Source organism: Miscanthus floridulus, chromosome 12 (genome assembly GCF_019320115.1).
Source record: "Miscanthus floridulus cultivar M001 chromosome 12, ASM1932011v1, whole genome shotgun sequence".
Lineage (NCBI taxonomy): Eukaryota > Viridiplantae > Streptophyta > Magnoliopsida > Poales > Poaceae > Miscanthus > Miscanthus floridulus.
This window is the reverse complement of record NC_089591.1, coordinates 64,296,505-64,321,927: the sequence shown is the minus strand read 5'-3', so window position 1 is coordinate 64,321,927 and position 25,423 is coordinate 64,296,505. Positions and strand designations below refer to the sequence as shown.

General features: G+C 42.4%; 2 protein-coding genes across 5 annotated transcripts; one reads left to right on the top strand and one right to left on the bottom strand.

Moving 5' to 3' along the window:
• The first annotated feature begins 9,835 nt into the window (after positions 1-9,835).
• On the top strand, positions 9,836-18,505 carry LOC136496730 (anthocyanin regulatory R-S protein-like). Its single transcript, XM_066492483.1, has 10 exons — positions 9,836-9,954; positions 10,080-10,230; positions 16,039-16,299; positions 16,394-16,490; positions 16,669-16,683; positions 16,804-16,860; positions 16,960-17,640; positions 17,750-17,828; positions 17,865-18,181; positions 18,374-18,505. Exons 1-10 carry the CDS (start codon positions 9,915-9,917, stop codon positions 18,443-18,445), a joined length of 1,770 nt encoding a protein of 589 aa, XP_066348580.1. The 5' UTR covers positions 9,836-9,914; the 3' UTR covers positions 18,446-18,505.
• Positions 18,506-19,462: 957 nt separating this feature from the next.
• On the bottom strand, positions 19,463-24,203 carry LOC136496967 (F-box/kelch-repeat protein SKIP30-like). Of its 4 annotated transcripts, none has more exons than XM_066492747.1 (2): positions 23,267-24,203; positions 19,463-20,725 (listed from the first exon to the last, which is right to left on the bottom strand). In XM_066492747.1, exon 2 carries the CDS (start codon positions 20,677-20,679, stop codon positions 19,633-19,635), a length of 1,047 nt encoding a protein of 348 aa, XP_066348844.1. In that variant the 5' UTR covers positions 20,680-20,725; positions 23,267-24,203; the 3' UTR covers positions 19,463-19,632. The 4 variants fall into 4 exon arrangements, with proteins under 4 accessions (XP_066348844.1, XP_066348846.1, XP_066348843.1 ...); XM_066492749.1 differs by having other exon boundaries at positions 23,273-24,203; XM_066492746.1 differs by having other exon boundaries at positions 19,463-23,519; positions 23,745-24,203.
• Positions 24,204-25,423: the final 1,220 nt, after the last annotated feature.

Below are 25,423 nucleotides of genomic sequence, written 5' to 3'. Positions count from 1 at the left end.
CAAGCATCATGCTTGTGGTGGCTCATGAGGTTGTGATTACATCGGTAAAATTCTCTCAACCTCTCACATATCTGCTCACTAGTACACCATCTCAATTAAATATTTCGTGTACTAATGAATGTGTTCCTCAAGCAAGCCAATCTTCGATTGAGCTAAATCTTATAGAAAACATAGAGCTCAAAGAAGAAGTGCAAAGATTAAAGAAAGATGTGATTCGGTTGAAGGGTAAGGAGAAAGCACAACCTTCTCAAGATAACCATGATAACATGGTGAAGAAGCTTGAGAAGGGTTCAAACCTTGCTTCCTCCAAAGCCCAACAAAAGAATCACATCTCAAGCAAGGCCAACACAACCAAGAGCAAGAAACATGGAAAAAGGATGTGCTATGGTTGTGGATTGTATGGACATGAGTGGCCTATGTGTCCACACAAGAGTTGGGCCGACAAGGTTGAAGCCGCCAATCAAAAGGCTTCTACCAAGGAGGCCAAGCAAGTGAAGAGTCATGGACAAAGTGCTTGTCTCATGAGCAAGAAATTGGGGCATCTTACCAAGAAATGCCCAATGTACAAAGAAGCAAGAAAAGAAGCCCAAGTTGCAACTAGAAGATGCTATGGGTGCAATGAGATGGGCCACAAGGTTGATAGATGTTCATACAAGCAAAGCAAGCATAGAGCGCACAAAGGCCGCATATGCTATGCTTGTAGAAGAAAGGGGCATCTAAGCTATGAATGCCCAAATGGTAATATTCCTAAGCCGAACATATTTATTTATGATAATATGCTTAGGAAGACCACAAATAGAGTTAGCACTAGTAAGGTGATGTGTTCACCACAAACTAATGCTAAAGCCATTTGGGTGCCTAAGCACTTGTTGACTAACTCAAAAGGACCCAACAAAAGTTGGGTACCAAAGTGTGCTTAGGTTAATGATGTAGGTACTTGGTGAGATGAAAACTTCGGGGTGGTTGAGCAAGCAAATTGACAATATTCACTCAATCTATCAACCAATTCTCATCATAATCTCTTATATGGTTGACCCGAAGATAATTCAATGAACATATCATATATTTTATCCTCACCATTGGTAACAAGTACCTAAACCTTGTAGGATAGCCACTTTGCTCGTTTCGTGTTCTATAGTTCACAAATAGACATATTTGTGAAATATTGAAAGTGGTTAATAAGTTTTACTTGATGTTTATCATATTTGCCATATGATGCTTTTATTCGCTCTATAGTAGAGTAATTTATTTGTTGAGATGCAAGTATACAATAAATAAATATTACAGTTGAAACGAAGAATCACAAGCAGCAACTTAATTGGTTCTGTCTTTCACCTATCGGACGTGTCCGGTATTACTATCGGACGTGTCCGGTATGGCCAGGGACAGAAAGTTAGTGTTTTTGTTCTGTGTATTCTGAACGTGTCCGATATACTACCAGACATGTCCGGTATTGCATGGACCAGAACACTAATTGTGTTGCAACTGAGTATTCGATCCATACATTTTTCATATATCCCTAACATACTCAGAAGCTTGTGTTTTATCAAATCTAAGTGGATTGTGAGCATCTCTTAAACTCACTTTTAAATATGGCAATCTTATTTGGTTTATGGTCAAAATGAAAATTGGCTCTCAATTTCTTATTAGAATAAAAGTGCTTGTTGAAAGTCATTCAAAATACTTGAAGCACTTATTTAGGGGGAGCTAAATTTCTATTTTGCACCATTGTGGACTAACAAATTTATCTAGCACTCTTTGTAGTCCTTTGGATGAAAAATTGAATTTGTATCAAGCATGATTACTTGGCAATCAAGGTCAACATAAAGATTATCATGCCATGTATCTTCTTAGTGGTATTCTTGTGGGCTCAAGGCAAAGGTATGTTTTTACATACATGTATTGTAAGTGCATCTAAGGCCCTTTACATGTTAGAATGTGCATTTGTGTGACATAGGAGAGATGTTTTTCAAAACCCATAACTAGCATGTGTAGGTAGTGTGAATTTGAAAAACTATTTGAATCTTGGTCTTTGCGACCTAGCCCTGCCATGTGATGATTATAGCTCTCCTTGATTGTTTGATTGTCTAATCACACATGACATGGCTTCCTTAAGTCCATAATCTACTATGTCTCTCTCTCTCTCTCTCTCTCAAGTAAGCGAAATCTTGTATATGCCATATATTTGGAAAAGAGAAAATAAATTGATGGCATTCGATAAGAAAAGTGATAGTACTCGGTTTGGATCAAGATCATACACCTTTTTGGACTGAGCAACAACAGAGAAAGGGTTTGGAAGAGTGAGAACACATTTTGGAATTATTTGGGCCAGCCCGTGAATACCGGACGTGTCCGGTATGATACCGGACGTGTCCGGTATGAGCAGGACTATAAAAACAGAAGTACCCCTTCGGCCCAGACTTGTCTGTCTCCTTCCAACCAACCAGCCGACGCCCTTCTTCCCACCTAACCAGGATTGATGGCCCGTGGATTTGGATTTCACATCGCATTCTCATCTCTCTTCTCAAGGTACCCTAATCACGGACCTCGTCTGATCTACTTGGTCAATACATGATTTGAAAATTCCTTCGGTCAATATGCTACATTGGTGATGGAGAAGCTATGCCCAAAGTTTGGTATTAATCCGTGTTGGTTTGAATCAAGGAACCCTGGTTAGGGTTGCTGGTCGCCCATACCGGACGTGTCCAGTATGCTACCGGACGTGTCTGGTATGACCCAGCAGAGCAGGCTCTCTGCTTCCTTTGATTCAAATGCTATCCTAGAATTGTATATTAGGCACAGTTTCTTCTGTATCTATGTTTTGCAAACCTTGTGACAATGGTGTGTCGAGGTGATTGTAAAACCTTGGATAAAAGAATCTATGTCTAATTACAATTCAAGAATAAGCTATGGGCATGTATCTAAAAATCTTTGGAAATCTTTGGATACAGGACAGCAGCCATGAGTGGACGACAGGAGCCGAGGTCCAAGCACAGGCATGATCCAGCACTTGAGAAGTACAAGAAGGCGAGACAGGATATGCATCCTGGATTTTAGCCGACCAGCAGGAGGTCCACTCGGGCTGCCTCTAGTGCAGCAGCTTAGTATGTAGAGGGGTCCGGGAGCTCTTCTTCTGACATAGACACTGATGAGTTCAGAGTTGAGTCTAGAGATGAAAGAAAGAGGAAGAGCACTAACAGAGGATCAGATGGTGACAGCTCAGATGAGGAGCAGAAGATTGAGGAGGAGGAGTCAGTTCCTCTAGTTCAACACCAGCCTGGTCAGGGGATGCATTATGGTCTTCTTGAGACACGTCTGCCCAATGTGCCCTCCTATGTTCACAGAGTTGACTATAGAGGAAAGGGTATGACCAGGAGAGCTAGAGATGAGCGAAGGGTTGATCCGAGAGGCTTACCTAAGGTTCAGTACGATCATCGCTTCCAGATAGCCTTTCACCTGGATTTCTACTCCAGTGTGATTCTCACCAGGAACCCTGTGATTGCCAGGTCTCGGTGGATTGACTAGCAGTACGTCAGAGAGTTGCAGAAGGCCTCAGTTGATCATGCCATTGCTATTTGTCAGTGCACTGGGGTTTATGAGATCATGGAGTTCCAGCATGACTGGAACACAGAGGTAGTAGCTCAGTTCTATGCTACTCTGTTTGTTGAGGAGGATGAGAGGCGGATGCACTGGATGCTTGAGGGCCAGTGGTACAGTGTTGACTATGATATTTTTGCCGCCCATCTTGGCTTCTCAGAGGATGATCTCCAGAGGGACAGGATCCACACCGAGCAGGTGTTACCTCCTGAGCAGCTCACCTACATGTATCCTCTAGGTGGTGAGAAAGGAGCTGTGGGGAAGGTTCTAGGTCTTCACCCTACCTATAGATACCTGGACAGGATGTTCAAGAAGACTATTGACTGCAAGGGTGGAGACAAGGGCAACATTGCAGATTACTCCAGGAACCTACTCCACAGGATGGCACCTGATGCTCGGCCCTTCAGCGTGTTTGACTTTATTTGGTCCGAGATCAGGAGTGTTGGAGAGAGGTCCCTCAAGGGCTGTGGTTTTGCTCCTTATATCATGCATATGATTGAGCAGGTGACAGGGCACACATTCGAGTATGATAAGATTCACAAGGCCCTAAAGATTATTATAGATCTGCCTGAGACAGGGTTACCTCCAGTAGGACCAGGAGGAGCAGCCGCAGCACCAGAGGCAGATGCACCTGGGAGTGGTGCACCAGCAGGAGCTTCACCTTCACCATGTGCTCCTTCACGTTCTACTTCATGCCGTGGCAGTCCTCCCTCACCTATCCGCAGGCTTTTCAGCTCCATATTTGGGATGTGCCATGACATCCAGACTAGGCAGCAGAAGGAGAGGGAGGCTAGGAGGAAGGACACTCGAACCTTGAAGCAAATTGCTTCTAATCTTGAGCTTGATCCTCCTAGGTCTCCTCTATCAGATGAGGCAGCCAGTGAGCCTAAGACTGAGGAGCAGCAGCAGGCTAGATATGATAGAGAGTATGTTGAGTTCATACAGCGACAGCAGCAGCAGCAGTCACCTGAGCACCCTGACACTCTACCACTTTAGGCTCGTGTGCCTACTCACTCTCAGCCACGTCCCAGCACTACCGATGACTATGCTACAGATTGGTGGAGTGACTTGACAGGTGTTGGTGGCTACTACGGCTCTGGTGGCTACGACCCATCTGATGCCGGTGGTTCTCGTCTAGCCGGTGTTGCACGCTCAGATGATGAGGATGCTGGTCGAGATGATGATGATGAGTGATCTCAGCTTTCCGTGACAGCTTGTAGCCCCTTTGTCCTTAGTATGTCATTGTTGGACCTTTGTGGTGATAGATGACAAAGGGGGAGAGAGACTGATTAAAGCTTCAGGATAGTTTCATTTGCTTATCTTTGTACCTGAAGATATGTACTGCAGGCTGTAGTTTGTTTTTGAGCTTCATTGATTATATCTTATGAGAGATGAGACTTATGCTTTATCTATGTATCTCTTGAGACATGGTCTTTATCTATATATCAGTGGTTTCTGGACTTGAGAAAATTTGTAATGAGTGCTATGTGTGAATTACATGTGTCATATTTATTTTCATAAGGACTATGCATGCTAGAATGAAAATATTTGATGTGATGCCTTTATATTTATTCTTGTATAATATATCTTGTCATATGCATCACGGTTTCTCTTTGTCACACACACATGCACCCCACGGATGCAATGATTTAGGGGGAGTCTCCTATTTGTTTTAGTATGTGCAATTGACATTTGAGGTCAGTTTGTGAATTCTAATCATAAGCACATATTAAGGGGGAGCCTCTCATAAATCATTGAACCCAAAAGTATAAATGTGTATATCATTTTGTAAGCTTTAATTAAGTTGTCATCAATCACCAAAAAGGGGGAGATTGAAAGTGCATCTAGCCCTTTAGTGGGTTTTGGATGATTGAATGACAACGTGATTAAAGGACTAACCCGTTTGCTAAGTGTGAACAGGTAATAGGTTATCTCACAGGTACTTAATGAAAGCCAAAATGATGTATTGTTTTATAAACAATCTAGTTCAAGCACAAGACAACAATGCAAATGGAATTCATGTGAAGGCTTATTTTTTGTGGGATTTCCATGTACTATGTGAAAGCAAGCTCATGATTATTAATTAATGAGACATGAGGAATTGCATATGGAATGGTCTCATATTTGAAGCTTGCTAAATTAAAATGAAAAAGATAACAATACATATGAATGGATGATTCAACAACAAGATGTGACTTAATGGCTTGAGATGGTGAAGATAGCAAGGAAAGGCTTCGAGGTACTAAGCAAGGGTGAAGGGCAAGCGACGGCTTGGCGGACGAAGAACCTAGCTAGGGTGAAGAAGAAAGTACTTGCATTTAGTTGAGGTACTAATCAAGCTAAGATGGTCATATTGATGTGAAGAATCAAATCTATAATGAAGTATTTGATGGAAGTGACTTGATACATTTGGGATTATTCAAATTTAATGAATGGAATCAAGTCACATGCTCAAGATGGCTATGCTCAAATGGAAAAGATCAACATCAACTTGTTAGCACCCTTACTTGATGAAGATTGGAAGGGACGGCATCAATTCAAAAGAAATCAACTCAAGTGGTATAAATTCATTTTTGCTTTGATCTTGAGTTTAATAGGTATGCCGTACTACTAAGAGGGATGCATCATGTTGATAGATAATGTTTCATAAGTGCTCAAGCCAACCCATGTGAGATTTGAGTGTTTGAGAGACAAAAGAGCTAACTGACTTTTTGCTGGTCTGGCCATACCGGACGTGTCCGGTATTCATACCGGAAGTGTCCGGTATTTGCCCAGTAACTGTAAAAATATTGTTCTCGGGTTGGTTCGTCGGGAGTTCCGACGTAGGTCGGGAGTTCCGACGGTCGGGAGTCCCGGCATGGGTCGGAAGTTCCGACGTCTAGCACTTTAACTAATTGGAGGGTTCACTGTCCTGGTTATACCGGACGTGTCCGGTATTCATACCGGACGTGTCTGGTATGGATGACCAGAAGCCAACGGCTAGTTTTCAAAAGCCGTGAGGGTCGGGAGTTCCGACATGCGTCGGGAGTTCCGACACCTCACTAACTTTAACTCAGTTACATGTTTTTCAAAATTACTGAGGGTCGGGGGTTCCGACTTGAGTCGGGAGTTCCGACGGTCGGAAGTCTCGGCGTTCTTCGGGAGTTCCGACGTCTCACAACATCACTGTAACTTAGTTACCGTTGGCGCAGTGTGAGTCATACCGGACGTGTCCGGTATGCATACCGGACATGTCCGGTATTGCAACGACTATAAAACGGCTAGTTTTTCAAGGAGGCTATAAATACCCCCAAGCCTCCACCTTTGGGGGCTGCTGATTCTGTTGAGAGAAACACACGTTTTTGAGCCTTGCCAACTCTCCTAAACCCTCTCTTAGTGAGTGTGTGATCCAAATTGCAAAATCAATTTGTGGGTTGAGAAAGAATTTGAAAAAGAGAGTAAGCCACCACTTGAGCACTTGTGCATATTGTCAATCTCGTGATTCGCATTTGTTACTCTTGGACTCTTCGGTCCTAGACGGCTAGGCGTCGCCGAAGTGCAACCGAGAGATTGTGGTTGCTTCGGAAAGTTTGTAACGGTCGATTCCGCCGCCTCGAAATCATTTAGTGGAAGGAGGAAAAGGAGTTGGAAAAGACTCCGGCTAGAGTGACCTTCGTGGTACCTTCTAGGGCTGACCTTCGCTGGGTCGCCCGCAGCCCCCTCAACGGAGAGTAGGACTCGAACGAGTCCGAACTTCGGTAAAACAAATACCGTGTCTTAATTCGTATTTCATTTGATATTTGTGTTGCTCTAGCTGTGCTGCAGGTTCTCTGTGTATATTATCATCTCCATTAGGTGCCTGCAGTTTGGTTTGAAGATAGAAATCGAAAGGAGCAAGTTCGGGGCTGATCTGCAGAAATCGTGTATACCGGACACGTCCGGTATTTCTTGCCTGCACTGAAAATATTTATTCTCTGTTCTAACTTGGTGTTGCAGGGTTGTAGCTTCTAGATATATTCTTTATACCTTGTTTACTTTGTAGCTAACTTGTGAGGGGTGGTAGTACTCTTAATTTGGAGTTTCCATTTTGGAAACTCCCCTTTCTAATTGTTTCCGCATTTAAAGGTGTTAATTTTCAGAAACGCCTATTCACCCCCCTCTAGGTGGCATCCTAGGTCCTTTCAATCCTTAGCTCGCCCATCATGAAATCAGAGACGAAAATGTATTTAGATCAAGTGTGAGCTTATCTGCTTCACCCGTTTGCACCGAGACATCTACAAGACCAAAAGATCACACTGAAAACTTCTTTAGACCAACAAATTAAACTAATTATGTCGTTCGCAAAGCACGACAACAAAAGAGCTAAAGAAGCATGCTAAGTAAATCTACAAGAGTTTCACGCAACAATTGATACGATCTACGAGTTAAGCTACTAGAGTCAAGCTCATGTTCACACTAAGAATATATAGAAACCTTAGGTGTGGAAAATAAACCATATCACTAGTCGCACTTAGTAAGTAAACCTAATCATCACATAAACAAACTTGCACTCAACAAGCAAAACGCTAAGCTACATGGTTTTGCCAATTCTTCTACTATTATGCCGCTAATTATATTTTAACTCCACTAAACACCGTTATTTAGTTTAGACGCGATATATTTTGAACTCCATTAATCTGACTGAGGAAGATATTCATTCTTTAGTCTAAAGGACTATAATTTATATCTCTCCTTTATGTTCTTTACTTATGTAATGAACTACTGAATAATTATTAAACTGTTGAATATTGATCGTCGCAGCAATGAATATGTTGATTGATATGATGAATGTCAAGTAATGGAATGGGAACATATTCTCTTAGATCTTGTACATACATATATTTGAGTATTTGTGTTCATAAATTTTTGCTTAGTTAAATTAAATGTTTTCATGCATAATTAATTAAGATTTTTTATGCTTTTTCTATAAATCCGCTAAATGAAATATCTTCCGTGATAGCTTTTTATAGCTTTTGACGGAGGCTGACACTAAATGTCTTGGTCCACTATTTGAAACATTGCTCAGCTACGACAAGAAAGTAATGCATGAAAGTAATGCACTAAGTGTTAGGACCGCTCCTCGGTCAGGCCGCATGCTTAGGTTAAGCTGTCGTCCATCGACCGCGCTGAATCTAAAGCCTAATAGGTTCAGTCGTCCTACTGCACTATCCATATAGCTCATATCTATACGGTCTTCACTCATCCAGGATCTGTTGCAAAAGCAAATCAATACGTTCACAAACAAAAGTTCACATCACGTTTAAAGAAAAATACTTAAGTTTACTACACATTTATATTGGGTTTCTGGATGATACGAAGTGTGATCTGATTCATATACATATTGACGGATACATTTGCTACTTCAAAATCTTATTATATGGAGTACGAGAAAGAGAGACCTTACCAAACCGTGTGACGACTGACGACTGACGCGGACATGACAGGAGTGTCCAAGCAAGGGAAGTCTCTAAAGACGCTTTCGCCGCTCCAAGGTCCTAGCATACGATCCGTCTATCCTCGTTTTGCAAGGCAAGTAGACACTACTGGAAACTAAAACAATTTTTTAGTTTCCAGTAGTGAGAAGTAGAGAACTGAACTCCTTCCGTTACATCATCATCGTTCAATAAAAGAAGTTACACTCCTTACTAAATGCGCTGCTAGAGGCTGGGGCTAGTGCTATATACTCGCCATGTCCTAAAATAAAAGATGTTCTCGCTTTCCGAGAAGTTAATATTTTTTTAATTTTAACTAATTATATATAAAAAATATTAATATTTATAATTAGTATTATTAGATAGATCGTTGCATATACTTTTATAAGGATTTTAATAAGGATTTTATTTAGAAATATAAATATTACACGTATTTTCTATAAACCTAATCAAAGTCGATAAAGTTTAACTTGCACGTATCCCATAACGTCTTCTTTTCTTAGACGGAGGGAGTATAGTACTACGTGCGCGTCACCGTCTTGCTCGGTCACTTGGAGCTCCACAAACCCATCTTGGATGGCCTGTTCGGCTGGTATTAAAGTCGGCTGAAGCTGCTTTATTGTGAGAAGAAAAATACTGTAGATTCTAGCTGATAAGCCGGCTGATAAGTTCAAGCGAACAGGCTTACGCGGATGCATGCCTATATATGCCTGCTCCCACCCATATGTACCTTCAAAAGGTCTTGATAGCATAGGCGTTGTTCCCCTTGGCGCGGAAGGGAGCTCCTCCAATTCTTGTCCACCGTTGCATGAAAGCTTTTGCATCGTTCCGCTGCTTCTCCAGCTAGAATCAAGCTGTGCTCTCTTTATGTGTGGTTCCTTCACATATATAGAGCCTACAGTATCAGGTACGAAATGGAAATGGTAACTTAGTTACTTGCCAATTGCACAAGCTGGTGTTATATATATTCGATCTTAGCTTCTTCGTCGTCGCTAATTGTAACACATCTGGCTTCTGCGTGAAGGGGTATAGTAAGGCGCGCGATGGCACTATCAGCTTCCCAGGTTCAGGAAGAACTGCAGCAGCCTGCTGAGAGGCAGTTGAGGAACCAGCTCGCTGCAGCCGCGAGGAGCATCAACTGGACCTATGCCCTCTTCTGGTCCATTTCAAGCACTCAACCAAGGTAAATTAGTTAAAGTGTTAATAATATACAGTTGATATTTCGTTAGCAGTTTTCTGCAACGAACTACGATAATGATCGTCACATCATTTGCACGAGCTTTATCAGCTTTATATTCCAGCGCATACATACATATCAAATAAAGAAACTCGGATCCGGTGATGCAATTGTAGTCATTTATTACTTTTTTTTGGCACAACAAATGGTTAACTTTTTAGTTTGCAAAGAATGGTGTTCGCCAGGTTTTACATCCATATTTTTAAAAAGACGGCAAGAGATTTGCCGGATTGACGAAGGAAAAGAGAAAAAAAAAACAGTTTACAAAGAACAGCGGGAGCACAAGCTCACCACCACCACGGTGCCCTGGCCGGCGACCATGCCCTCAAGGGCGACAGCTTGAAAAACCTAGGAACAGAAGCTGAAAACGAAAAAAGCACTAGAAACAGCAAAGACGAACAACTACTAATACTCCTGCTTGGTGTTCGCATTAGGTCTCGTCGCCAACTGGAACTGTTCTATATCTTCCTTGCATAAAAGTGCCACTTATCTAGGCTGTATCGACTTGTTCGTCGCCAGCTGGAACTGTTTTACATCCAATTTAGTTATACTGAATAATGAAACATTTTGTTAGTCTTCAATCTCCTTTGTTTTACATCCATTTTTTTAGTGTTTTTTTTTAAGCTATGCAGTGTTACCATCATTACCAAACTGGGAAACTCGGGGCATTTACACCGGGAAACTCCCATCTTTCCGGTTGTAATACCACATCAGTTTTGAGCTGAAACTAGGTACTCCCGTTACCTACTAGGAGGTAATAGCCCAAATAAACATGAGTCATTGACTTATTTAGATTTTATAAATTAGTTAAATAATTAACTCAAGAAAAGAAAAAAATCCCTCCACATCCATAGTCCCTACTCCCTAGAGAAACAGAAGCAACCATCCTTTTATTCGGGCACACCAGGAGGCAGGAGGCAGGAGGCACGGAAGCGGGATTCCATTTTTATTTCATGGTTTTTCCTCTCTTTTCACTACGTAAAAAACGTTTTTTTTTAGCAATGGGACGATTTTTTTTTTTAGGGGCGGCTGGTGATAGAGCCGCCCCTACAAATGGTTGCCAAATGAGCCGTCCTTACAAATCAATTTATAGGGGCGGCCGGTGTTATCAGCCGCCCCTACAAATAGTCCGATTTGTAGGGGCGGCTGGATATCCAGCCGCCCCTACAAATTGATTTATAGGGGCGGCTTAATATCCAGCCGCCCTTATAAATCACGGCTAAAAAATAAAGTGCCTCTACAAATAGACGCCGAATATTAAAAAGTAAGCACTAAAATTTAAATTTTGTAAACGACCTTGGATGAAGAAACAATCAAAATGAAAGTTATAGATCTCGAAAAGTTATGAAACTTTATAGTTGACAACTTTTTTAGTTGAGATCATTTACTACTTGAAAATACTGTTTGAAATTATTGTTCCCGTTTTGTCCTCTAATTCGGAGTCAATTCTTAAAACTGGTCTAGTTTTCGTATACAAACTCCGTTTTCGACGTTCCATATATGCAAATCGATCAGAAAAAAATTTCGGATGCGTCCATCCCTGGCTTTGCCGGGGTTCGAAAATTTTAGATTGGTCAAAAAGTGGTCACAAGATCATCTTTTCGTGGTCACAAGCTTTTTGTCGATTTTGAACACGTCTTCTGAAATTTCCACAGGCCACGTCTTTCACTTGTTTGAGCTCATATTTACTGTGGTTACTTCTTTTGTGCTCTTAAGTGAAGGAAAAATATCAAAAAAAAAATAAAATAAAAAAGTCAAAATTTCCCAAAAAAACAACGACAGCAAAAAACCAAGAAAAAAGAGAGGGGCAAAAAAGTAACAATATCTAGAGGAGCACATAGAAAAGGCCAAACGTTATTTTGGAACACTAATTGATTTCAGATGAAAAAATCATGAACATAGAAGTTGCAGAACATATCAAGATCTATAAGTTTTATTTTGGTCATTTCTTCATCCGATAAAGTGGTAATAACATTGTTCACAAAATTTACATATCTCTCTTATAGTTTCATAAACAATAAGATTGATATGTAACATTTATGAACAATGTTATTACCACTATATCGGATGAATAAATGATCAAAATAGAAGTTGTAGATCTCAGAAAGTTATGAAACTCTAGTTGATAACTTTTTAATTTGAAATCATCTTGTCAAGGAAAATTACGTTTGAATTTCTAAAATTTAAAATTTAAATTTTGTAAACGACCTCGAATGGAGAAACAACCAAAATAAAAGTTGTAGATCTCGAAAAGTTATAAAACTTTGTAGTTGACAACTTTTTCAGTTGAAATCGTCTTGTCAAGAAAAACTATGTTTGAATTTCTAAAAAATTGAAATTTGAATTTTTTAAACGACCTCGGATGGACAAACAGTAAAAATGAAAGTTGTAGATCTCGATAAGTTATGAAACTTTGTAGTTGATAACTTTCTCATTTGAAACCATCTTGTCATGCAAAACTACGTTCGAATTTCTATTATTTGAAATTCAAATTTTATAAGTGACCTCGGATGGAGAAACTATCAAAATAAAAGTTGTAGATCTCGAAAAGTTATAAAACTTTGTAGTTGACAACTTTTTCATTTGAATTAGTTTAGGGCCTCAAACAATCAATTTATGCTCAGTTTTGTATAATACATGGGGAATCAAAATGGATTGTAGACGTAAGTGAATGTGAGGTGTAGTGCTGCAATCATAGAGTGAGGGTGTGTGTGGCTGCCGATGGGGACCTCGTTTTTTTTTTTAAAAATTGCTATTTTTTTTTGCCCCTTCTTTCGTTTCTAAAAATTGATTTGTAGGGGCGGCTCAATATCCAGCAACCCCTACAAATCGGATTTGTAGGGGCGGCCTGGGAACCACCCCTACAAATAAGTGATTTTTAGCCACCTTTTCATAGGGGCGGCTAGCAAAACCGTCCCTAAAAATCTTTTTCCACGTAGTGTTTTTTCTGCTGTCCTCGGTCCTCACGTTGAAGAATTTCCATCCATCTCAGAAATATTCCGGTGAACATAAGTTTAGCCACATTCGTACATGCAAGTATGTTCTTTGGCTGCCAATATCGTATTATGGTTTTATGTACGCGTACACATGTACCAATATCATACTATGAGTTCATGCATGTATACAGGAGGACCAGTAGCGCTGCCATGCCTTTTAGAAGCTTCATCATGTACTGCAGCACGTACATGAGATTTTGCATAAAATTAAACAACGCTTATTAGGTGTCGAAGCGATCAGTGCATATGTTAACGTGCGTGCAAAGTGGTCATCAAAATATACAAACATGTCACGTTAATCACATTAGGGTGCATGAATACATGTTACAAGCAAGCCTCAAATATGTCACGTCTAAATTAAAGTTTCCAAATAAAAAGGTTTGCCATACCTAACATTATAACAATTCATGTACTTCACCCGTTCCAAAATAAAAGTGTCGTTATAGTATTTGTGTCAAGTTTGTAGAAAATATTAGCATTATTTGTATCTCTAAATAAGTTTATTATGAAAATAGATTCAACCATCTATTTGATGATACTAATTATATACTATAAATATTAATATTTTGTTGTATATATATATATATTTTTTTTGTCAAAGTTAAACAGAATATTTGATTTCTTAGAAAAATAAGAATGACACTAATTTTGGGACGAAAGGAGTATGTATCAATTAGATCTCAAGAAAGACTTTCTAATCTAAAAGTTTCCTTATTTAATCTATTTTATAAAATAAATAAATATATTTCACATATTACCTCCTAGGAGGAAATGTAATCGGAACCATCTGATCTAACTAAACAAACGCCTCACAGTTATCGTAGCAAAGCTCAAGTTTGATCATAGACTAGACTAATACGAGAAGTGTAGGAGCAACTGGAAACTAGTTAAACCATTTACCATTCTGTCTATCAAGAAAATTCTTCAGTCAGACTTTCTAGCAAATAACAACGATTCTGTTCTTCTTTAGTGAAACTACTGAATATTCAACGACAACAAAATTAAATGTTGAGGTCATATAAGCTTGTGAAAATCTACTACAATTTGATCAAATATTTATATTTCAAAATTATGCTAACTAAAAAAATAAATTATTTGTGATGTATATCATAATAACTCAGAGATCCGTATTTAATATTTAGGTTAAAGTAACATAGAGAAATTCCTGTTGTAAAGCTGATAGATGCACATCTCGCATTAAAGATCTCTGTCTTATCAAGAGGAACAGTATTTATATGTCGGCATAATTATTTTATTCTAAATATAAATCTCTATTCTGTCCGTCCCATGATAAGAGTAATTCTAGGCTTTTAAGGTTGTCTTATATTATCTGTCATTCTCACTTCACAATGTATTATTTTCTTTTTCCTAATACATCTCTATACATGTTTCTCTTCTTTTCGTTTTACTGTGTATCACACATTTTTCATTCCTTATTAATTCTAATGCTCAGAGTTAAAACGACATATAACATGGGAAGGAGAGAGTAGGTGCTAAGAAGAAATTATGTTGCAGGAAACAAAAGTTTCTAGACAGAGAAATGAAACCTCATATGACATCATCATTTTTCACCCAAATTTTGTACTAAAGGGGACAACGAAAGACGGATGCATCTGACTCTTGGACTTTCAATCTAACGGAGAAAAAACTGATATATTTTAGGGTCTTTCTTGGTGAGCTTGTAGGGGCTTCAGCTTGTCACTGCAGCTAGCGCGCTATAGTATCACTGTAGCAAACCAATGAAGCGCATCTGACCTGGCTTCACCGGTTTCTCCTACTTGCTAGTTCACTTTGGGTTGAATAGAGAGAGAAAAAAAACTTTTGCTACAGTGTCACACAGTTTAACTATAGTAGATGCGTCAGAAGAAACTGAAGCAGTGAGAGTCATTGACAAAGAAAATCGATCGTAAGCTTTCAACACATATGACATATCTAGATATGTTACAGTAAAAAGTTCTACCTCAAAAGTCAACTATATAATAACTATTTATAACAAGTACGGTCATGGTTTTATAGTCAAGTAACTATTTTTGCTGATACACAGGAGAGAAGAGTGGGAAAAACTTAGATCTGAAGCTAAGCACAGAGGTCTAGACAGTTGTGGACCTAGACAACAAGTATATGTTGAGAAGGAATGGATTCGTTGAGCAACGATGATGCGTCAGTGTATTCCATATAAACAAAATTGTGCAATGAAAATATACAATAATGTATAGGACCATATAAATGCATAGTAAGAGGATTTGTTTTGGATGCGGAAGTTTGTCTTCTTTTTTTCCCTAGCTTTCTTTCACAATACAAGGCATATATGCCAACACCTAATATAAATATTTGTTTCTAACTATAAATGATGTTGTAAGCTTTCAAACTCTGATGAGCCTTCGTCTGATGGTTTCTGCTGCTGATAAGCCAGCTGAAGCTGATTGGTTGTGACAAAAAAAACACTGTTCCATAACTGATAAGCTAGGCTGATAGCGGTATCAATGAAATGAACAAACCAGGTGGGGAGTCTTTCCCGTTGACACTAAAAAAATGTATTTCTTTCTTTAACCAAAACAATGGTATTCTAAGGAATACCTAGAATATCCGCTGACGCCACCCCTAAAAGACAGTGTGAGACATGGTACCAAATAATAATAAAGAATTTTTTTTAGATAAATAGAAGATAACTATTATATAACTTAACTCTTATATTTTAACTTATAGTGAAGCATTTGGCTCTATCAATCTTGCTCTCACGGGAAAAATATGGTTGCAGGGTGCTGACGTGGACGGACGGGTTCTACAACGGCGAGGTGGAGACGCGGAAGATCTCCAACTCCGTGGAGCTGACTGCCGACCAGCTCGTCTTGCAGAGGAGCGAGCAGCTCCGGGAGCTGTACGAGGCCCTCCTGTCCGGCGAGTGCGACCGTCGCGCGGCGCTGGCGCGGCCGGTCGGCTCGCTGTCGCCACAGGACCTCGGCGACACCGAGTGGTACTACGTGATCTGCATGACATACGCCTTCCGGCCTGGCCAAGGGTAATCGATTACTGCGTGCTCGATACAACAAGCATAAGCCATATATAGCTGATACCCCTGATGGTAACAACTTTTTTTTTTCGTGCTGCCACAGGTTGCCGGGCAGGAGTTTTGCGAGCAACGAGCATGTCTGGCTGTGCAACGCGCACCTCACCGGCAGCAAAGCCTTCCCCCGCGCGCTCCTGGCCAAGGTATGCACGCTTGTTTCTCAGTTTTCTGACGGGAAAGACCGCTCCATCTGCATTCTCCGTGTCTTCTCTATATATTTTTGCCTTTCATACATGTTTTTCACTAGTCCGTTGCAATCTTTGTTTGTTGAATCATTGTGAACTACGTGCGTGGTACCTGCATGTGTGACCTGTCAAGCAGAGCGCGTCCATTCAGGTAAGCGATTTTCATGCTTCGTCTCGTCTGAAACACAAACACTGGGCACTTCCGGACTGTGTAGTCTGCAGATTTCTAACTGCAGCATGTAACTGATACGGTAACATTTAATTTCCGCAGTCAATCGTCTGCATCCCGCTTATGGGTGGCGTGCTTGAGCTGGGTACAACTGATACGGTATGTTCAGTTGTTCACTGGCAATATAGATACTACATTATCTGAAAATGAGAAATTTTACAATGATATTAGTATCACCAAACTAAATGATATTGCCAGGTGCCGGAGGACCCGGACTTGGTCAGCCGAGCAACCGCAGCTTTCTTGGAGCCGCAATGTCCGGTATACTTGCAAGAGCCGAGCTCCAACCCGTCAGCAAACGAAGCCGGCGAGGCCGCAGACATTGTTGTGTTCGAGGACCTCGGTCACAATGCCATGGAGACGATGACTGCCGCCGGAAATGAACCCGTCAGCCTGTTCAATGCAAGCCTGGAGCACATCACGAAGGAGATCGACTTCTACAGCCTCTGCGAGGAAATGGACGTGCGGCCACTACCACTAGAGGATAGCTTCATCATAGTGGACGGTTCTAATTTCGAAGTCCCGTCGTCCCCGCAGCCACCGCCCCCGGGGGCTACCACTAACAACGCTGCCGACACCTCAAGCGCACTAGTTGACGGCTCCCGCGCGACCAGTTTCATGGCTTGGACGAGGTCCTCGCAGTCGTGCTCCGATGAAGCGGTAGCGGTGCCGGTCATCGAAGAGCCGCAGAAATTGCTGAAGAAAGTGATGGCCGGCGGCGGAGCTACTAGGACCAACTGTGGTGGCGGCGGGGGCACGACGGTAACAGCGCAGGAAATAAGTGGCATCAAGAATCACGTCATGTCAGAGCCAAAGCGCCGGGAGAAGCTCAACGACATGTTCCTCATTCTCAAGTCGTTGGTTCCGTCCATTCAAAAGGCAATGAAGATATATGCCATCAATTTTTTTTATCCTTCCGTGTTGATTTGAGAACGTTTGTTCGTTTGTATCAAAACTCGAAGACGTTTCTTTTTATAAAATTTGGCAGGTGGACAAAGTGTCGATCCTCGCCGAAACGATAGCCTACCTCAAGGAGCTTCAGCGAAGGGTACAAGAGCTGGAATCCAGTAGGGAACTTCTGTCGCGCCCATCCGAAACAACAGAAAGGCCTACGACTACAAGGCCCCGTGGCATTGGCAATGAGAGTGTCAGGAAGAAACTCTCTGCGGGCTCCAAGAGGAAGAGCCCAGAGTTCGGCGGTGACGTGGAGAAGGAGCACCCCTGGGTCTTCCCCAAGGACGGCACCAGCAACGTCACCGTCACCGTCTCGGACAGGGACGTGCTCCTGGAGGTGCAATGCCGGTGGGAGGAGCTCCTGATGACACGGGTGTTCGACGCCATCAAGAGCCTCCACTTGGACGTTCACTCGGTTCAGGCTTCGGCACCAGATGGCTTTATGGGGCTCAAGATACGAGCTCAGGTAGCATCTCAGTATCACCACCAGCTAACTAATTAAAACATGGCAATTTCAATACTGCTCTGGTTAATTAGCAGTTGTGTAGCTCTCGCTTGACTTCTGTTATGTGCAGGGTAGGACGGATACAACATGGAATAGTGCAATTGCAGCGAAGTTTGTTTTACTGATGATGATGTTTCTGTTCAATTCCTGCAGTTTGTTGGCTCCGGTGCCGTCGTGCCCGGGATGATCAGCGAGGCTCTTCGTAAAGCTATAGGGAATCGATGAAGAGACGGCTGAAAGTTGGATATCGATCTGGAATAGAAAGCTTCATGAATCGAAGCAAAGTTGTATTTCTTGTGGAAGCCTATTATATTTCTGCAAAATCTGGTGTACTTCCTCCTCTTTTTATTTTGTTCTCGCACACCAAGAGTCAACCGGACTCAACTTTGTCCCAATATATACCCATGGTGTGCAATATGTATAAGTAGATTAATCATAGAATATACTTTTATAATAATTTATTTGGAGATATAAATGTTACGATATTTTTTATAAATCTAGTTAAACTTAAGAAAGTTTGACCTGCACAAAAATCTAAGCGAACACTTAAAAGTGATGGAGGGAATATTTTTGTTTCAATTTTCACCAACCATATCCGATTTGATTTTATCACTCCAAAGTAGAAACTAGGGTGGTCTATGCAAAAAGGTAGCGGAGGCGGAGCTATATTCTCTTGAATAAGAATTCAGTTTCTTTTATTTCTTTTATTAAAAGCATATAATAAGCAATATGTTTATGATCTTCAGTATTAAGAGGCTACAAACTAAATTCAGAATGTATGTAACCAAAACTAAGCATTACATTGTTCGTTTCTGATAGTGCATTTAGTCAAACATAGTTACATATACATACATATCAAATAAGGAAAGTCGGATCCGGTGATGCGATTGTAGCTAGTCATTTACTTGTCGTTTTTGCACAAAAAAAGTAGTTAGTTCTTTTAGTTTGCAATGATGCCCGCCTGATGTTATTGTTGGAGGAGATGCATATTTTATTGTTGGGTCGTAGACTCCCCTGCCATCCTGGATCGGGCAGCAGAACGCGCAAAGCTAAAGTCGCGCAGAATTATTGTGAACCTTATTAACGTATCCTCTAATGCCACTCCAGCAATACATGGGGGAACGGGGAAAATCTCGCAGCAGAAGCGATTCAGATCAGCAAGGTGTCATTTAAACAGCACCTAAGCATGTAAATTCCATATGAAAATGATGAAGTATATAATGCACTTCGGAACACCAATCATGTCAATACATTATAGTATATATCTCATTGGCAATCCGACATTGAGTCATGCCCTCAATGCTACAACAGGGGATAAAGGGAAAGTGTAATTAACAACTCTTTTGAAAATAAAATAAAACTTAGGACGTCTCCAATCAGTTCAGCAATGGTGGAATACCACTGGGAAGAGGCTAAATCCTCAACAAAGCGCAGCCGCAGATGCTCCCTCGACAATGTGTCATCGGTGACCCTGGTCTCCAGGTTGGTCTCTCACTTGTGACGTTCAAGATATCAACATCAGATAGCGGCTTGATGCATTGGTTTCTCGGCCCAGGTCCAATCACTCCCCCAACCAAATATATGTTGTCACCCACACCAATCATCCCGAAACCGATCCTGCTCTGGAACTCAGATGCGCATGACACCATCTTATCAGGGAAATTCTCACCACGTTGCTTCATAATACAGCTGTTACTCAGCACATACAGCTCTCCACCAACCATCGCCATCGGGCCTTGCAGCCAAGAAAAATCCTCAACAGCCCAATGACTGCCACCATCTTCCAGAATCTGCACTGTCGATAGACCTTTATGCAATACATGCATCTTACCCTTGATGACAAGTCCAGTACATGCAGAGCTGTGAGCCAGACGAAGGTCAGGGAGAGGCTCCCATAGGCCAGCTTCAGGGTCATAGATCTCAGCCTTTGATATCGATTTGCGGCAGTTAGTGAAGCCTCCTGCGACGATTATTTTCCCATCCAATGCACAACAAGCAAACATTGCTCGAGCCACAAGCATAGGAGCCCTCTGGGACCACACTCGGTGGAGCGGATCATAAGACCAAACCTCATTGCTTGCAAAGATCCTGTCATGATCTCCAGTAAGCGGATCAACTCGATCACTGCCACCACCAATTACATAGAGCTTGCCAGCAACTGAGGCCACTCCAAAGCGGGCTATGTTCCTAATCTGAGATGGCATGACAGGGAGAGTTATCCACTTGTCTCGTAGGGGATCATACAGTTGCCACATGTTTTCTGGTTCAAATGCCAACACACACAAGAGCTCTTCTGTCGCGTCAATCTGATTCCGAATTTTGAGAAGTTCGCCACTGCAAACTGATGCTCGCCAAGAGCGGCAAACCAACTGAAGCATCGGATGGAACAAGAATGGCACCCGTGCAAGGCACTGGAGAGCAACTTCGTTAGGGAGACCATCAAGTAAGGTCGATGGCATTGTGCACGATAATATTGCAGCAAGAAAGCAACAATACTTATGAAGCCTGCACATAATCAAACATAACAAGTTAGATATATTGTACAGCAAAATTGGGATTGTACTTTCAACATTAATAATCAGGTGTCCATCTAAGTGCTACTATTCAAACTAAATATGGATGAAAAATAAATTATGTAAAGCAATAGTTCAAAGCAGGACATCAAACACACAATCAAGTAATTAACAAAAATGTGTTTAACTAAGGCTAAAAATAAACTTGTATGATCAAAGCATCATAGAGCTATTCCCCTTAATATGTGCTACTGCGAACAAATAACTATGAAGAGGTTACATAAGAAAAACATACTACCTCCTCCCCATAAGAGGTAGAGATAGAGATGTATTGGAAAAAAAGAAAGGTGCATTGGGAAGTGAGAATGACAACTAATTTGTAACAACTTCAGGATGCTATAAGGTCGAGTATTATGGGACAGAGGGAGTACTCTACTACGTCTTATTTGTAAATTAGCTACGTTGACAATGGGTAGAAGAAAATTTTATCCCAGTACTCAAGCATTTCTACATCGACCACGCAAGATCAGCATAAGCTTCAGTTAAGCTACCTGAAAGCTTTGTGTTCCTTAAATTTTTTTAGCATACAATCAGTACGATTATTTGATAATAGATATAGCTTCAAAAAAAAAAAACAGAATTCATCAGTAATTAGGTTGAAAAGGCAGGAGCTCCACATGGGATGTGGCAGAGCAAACTGTAACTAAAGGGCTTGTAGGTTTTTAGATGTTCAGACAATGAGACATGTTTTTTTATGGTTTATTGGGTTCTATATTCAGCCTTGTCCATATGCTCCAAGACACATGGTACATCCCTATCTAACTTCCTATGAGCAACAATTTGTGTGTGTGGTTGGTAGGGGGGACCTACATTGAACATGGTCACATACATGATAGCATGATACAATTAACAAGAAATTCAAACAGGGGCAACCACAAAAATGATGCGAAAAGCAGCAACTTTCACCACTTTATCCATTAAACAAACACTTCCCAGTTGAACCAAAATTTGTTCTAAATGCAAAGTATCACAAAAGAAAACTATGCATGGAGGAAACAGATGGCATGTAACCCAGTAAAATTAGGCAGTAGCCATAAGCCTATGCATGTCAAACGGGGCTTAAAAAGAACAATAAAGCTACATGGAAGTCATTTTTTACCATATCTTGTGCCAAGGAATATATGTATCTCTAACGCAAGGAAAGTAATCCAGTCTAGAATCCCAGACATGGAAATCTCACCAGATCAGTGCCAAGAAATTCACACCTAATCAAATATACTAAAATCCAAGCATGGGCAAATATTGGCTACAATCTCAAGGAAAGATTGCTCAAGAAATGGAAAGAGAGTGAAAGGGATTTGAGGCTTAACAAGTAACAACTATATTGACTTCCATGTGTTATTCAGGAACTTTATAGTATATAGGATATACCATTATCTGTCATTGTGTATTTTGATTCATGATTTTAGATGAAAGGAACAAAACAAACACCCCAGAAAAAAAAGGAGAACTTTCCTGTAGCTTGGCTGACCATAGTCACTGAAAAAAACTAGCTAAAGCAGGAAATGGCGCTGCCTCTATGTTAATGTTATGTTGTTAGCTCACTGAAAACACCAAGCATGCAAATGATATACTTATAGGAGACTTTAATCTACACCAGATATACTAGAAATAGGGATGCAAGTGGGCTGCTAGAGATGGCAACGGGGAATTCCCCGTCGGGGATCGCCTCCCCATCCCCATACCCGCGGGGCAGAGAAATCCCCGTCCCCGTCAAACCTTGCGGGGGAGGTTTGCTCCCCGTCCCTGACCCCGCACGGGGATTCCATACCCGACGGGGTCCCCGGCCCCGAGCAAGCCAGAGCGGACTATACTGTTTCTCTCCCATGAATCGATCCACAGCCAAAAGAAATCACCCATGAATCGAACCAGAAACAAAGGAACCAAATAAGAATGCTCCCATGAATCGATCCAGAAACAAAGAAATCAATTAAGAAGGAGCAGATCTGTAGAGACACGATGTAGATCCGCTGAGCTTCTACCGGCGGCGGCGCTCCTGCTGCATATAGCGCTCCTGCTCCGGCGTCTTCTTGGGTAGGAGACTGAGGAGGGGCGGTAGGGGCATCGGTTGGACGGAGCCGCGGCCCGCTGAGGCTGGCGCTGCGGTGCTGCCGACTACCTTACTTGCTGCGGGCTACGGTAAATCGGTGGAAGGCAGAGCCACGGAGGGAGCGGACGGGCGGTCGCACGCCGAGTGGAGGGCGGCGCGTCCTCTGAGTCACGCGGAGAGACGCGTCCCCGTGTTCGGAGAAACGGGTCCGCAGGCCATCCTGGTGAGGGTCGGGTGAAGGGCTGGATGGATGGATAAGATTTTGGATAAAACGGGTCCATAGGTCATCCTAAGAAATGTTTGCACAACTTTGTGTGAATATGCTCAAAACAGGGATCCACAAATTGGCCTCATGGGCAGGAATAGGGTATTGGCATACTGGCAGACGCATGGAGCACAGGATACATGGGAAGTCATACATACCCTGACCTGCATAAATGTAGCTGAACACTGGTAGATAATGGACCGGAGCAGGCAGGCGTACAAATCAAGGATTGGACGAATTTGTCGCGCCCAGGTCCGATGCGGCGTAACCTTGTTGAGGTGGGGATTTCTACGAATCAAGGATTGGACGAATTTGTCGCGCCCAGGTCCGATACGGCGCAACCTGGTTGAGGTGGGGATTTCTGCAAATTCACATGCATGCGTGGTCGATAATTTTTGGGGAATAACAAACCTGTAAATTCAGTAATCACATGAGATCGGAATACAAATAGGCAAATAGCATAGGTTAGGGTTTGGTCGATAATACGTGTGAAAAAATCGAAGCGGGTAGTAGGCATAAACACTTCTAAAATCAGTAATCAGATGAGATCCGAATAGAAATAGCCAAATAGCATATGTTAGGGTTTGGGCGCTCTGGTTTCGCGCAGCAGTAAGGGAACAGAAGGGGTCGGCATACCTGGTGGGGCGCCCGTCGCCGAAGAAGGCCCCGTCGAGAGGACCTGGGCACCCGGCTTACGGCGGCGCGCTGCTGCGCAGTAGTCGTCGTCACCGTGGGATACGGAAAAGCAGGGCGAGCACATGCGGCGGCGGCTGAGACGTGGACGGGTACCGCGGGGGAGAAAGGATGGGGGAGGCGCTGGGATTCCGCGCAGGTAAACCCGACGGCACTGCTGCGGCGCCGCGCCGCGGCGAAGCTGCTGCGGTGGTGCGCCGCCGGAAGTCGCGGGTGAGGTGGGCAGAGGCGGCTCGGCGCTGCTGCGGGGCGACGTCGCGGCTGCCGGAGGGCGCAGGTAGGGCGGTGCTCCGTCGGGGTCGCGTCGAGGCCGGCGGAGGTTGCAGGAGCGGCGGGTTTTCTCGGTTCCGTCGTCGCTGCGTTTTTTCTTTCTTTTTTTTTGTGCGAGACCGCCGAGGTGTGATAGAGGCTGGGGGGTGGGGGCTCGACGGACCGCTGGGATGGGGGTGGGCGGGTGGGCTGGACGCGTGCGTGGCGGCCATCCGCTACCGGGCTGCAGAATCCGACAGGCAATATACGATGGAACTGTGGAATGAACAGGGAAATGTGAGGGAGGGACGGGCTGCCACCGGTGGTCGTCACCGAGATTAAAGATCTCTACGGCCATGTTAGCTTGAACTACTTCTCAGCAAGTAAATCTATTTAAGTTTATTTTTTCTCATAGAACGCTATTGAATAAGTCAAAATTGATCAGCTTAACAATCAGCTAAACAAGCCCTATAGCTACAACGTTGCTACGGAATAACTAATAATTTATACTAAAAACACACAAATCGCACGATAAGATAACAATACTGTAAAAATTAAATACCAACATTAAAGTGATATTTAATCCAAAAAAGCAAAGCATTTCCATGATACGGCTAAGATAATATTTTATATTGGCAGTAAGAAATCTCCGATATCCATTTCTTTCATTTTAATCCATTTATCTGGATAATGTTTAAGGTGAGGGCACGGTTACAGTTTTTAGTAGCTTTACGATATTGTCCGAAGCTATGAGATGATTGATGTCTTGCAATGATCCTTCCAGAGATTGGGTCGAATCCAACCTAGAGCCTCGGAACCCTGCATCTTTTTATAGACGGGCTTCACTTCGGATGCGCCGGTAGCAATATCAATGATCTCCAATCGATGGACCAAGTCGTATGGATTCCCATACAATGGCTCAGATATATATATTTTGTTCTCCTTATACTTAGATACACTTGTTCCACTGAAGTTTTCATTGAAATGTTTGGACAAGAACAATGTCTGATCACCGATGTCTCTCACCCTAGACCACTTCGGCGTACGGTCGTGGAGGTTGCACTTATAGATCGCGCTGTTGTAGGCGAAGCTCTGTGTCTCGTGAAACGTGCTTACCATGGCACCCACAATGTGCAGCTCACCGTTTGATTCCAGGTAGCTACGGTGGCAGAGCCCCGTAGGTGGCGACAGCGATGGCAGCAGCGTCGCGGTTGGAGTAGCGCCAGTGGCGTTGCTGCTGCAAATGGAGATTTCTCCAGTGCAGTCGATCGCCAAGAACTTGTCTTGGTAGTGGATGATGGACTCCACGGAGAACTCTAGTTTGGTGTCGAGCAGCGTCCATGCGCTGTCGACTCCAACCCGGCAGAACGCGA

Bases quoted from the DNA above. Each gene is read 5' to 3' on its own strand.
- LOC136496730 (XM_066492483.1), top strand. From the start codon at position 9,915: ATGTGTGGTTCCTTCACATATATAGAGCCTACAGTATCAG. The intron at 17,641-17,749 runs GCAATGAAGATA...AAAATTTGGCAG, and splicing joins TGGTTCCGTCCATTCAAAAG to GTGGACAAAGTGTCGATCCT. The intron at 18,182-18,373 runs GTAGCATCTCAG...CAATTCCTGCAG, and splicing joins GGCTCAAGATACGAGCTCAG to TTTGTTGGCTCCGGTGCCGT.
- LOC136496967 (XM_066492746.1), bottom strand. From the start codon at position 20,733: ATGTGCAGGCTTCATAAGTATTGTTGCTTTCTTGCTGCAATATTATCG.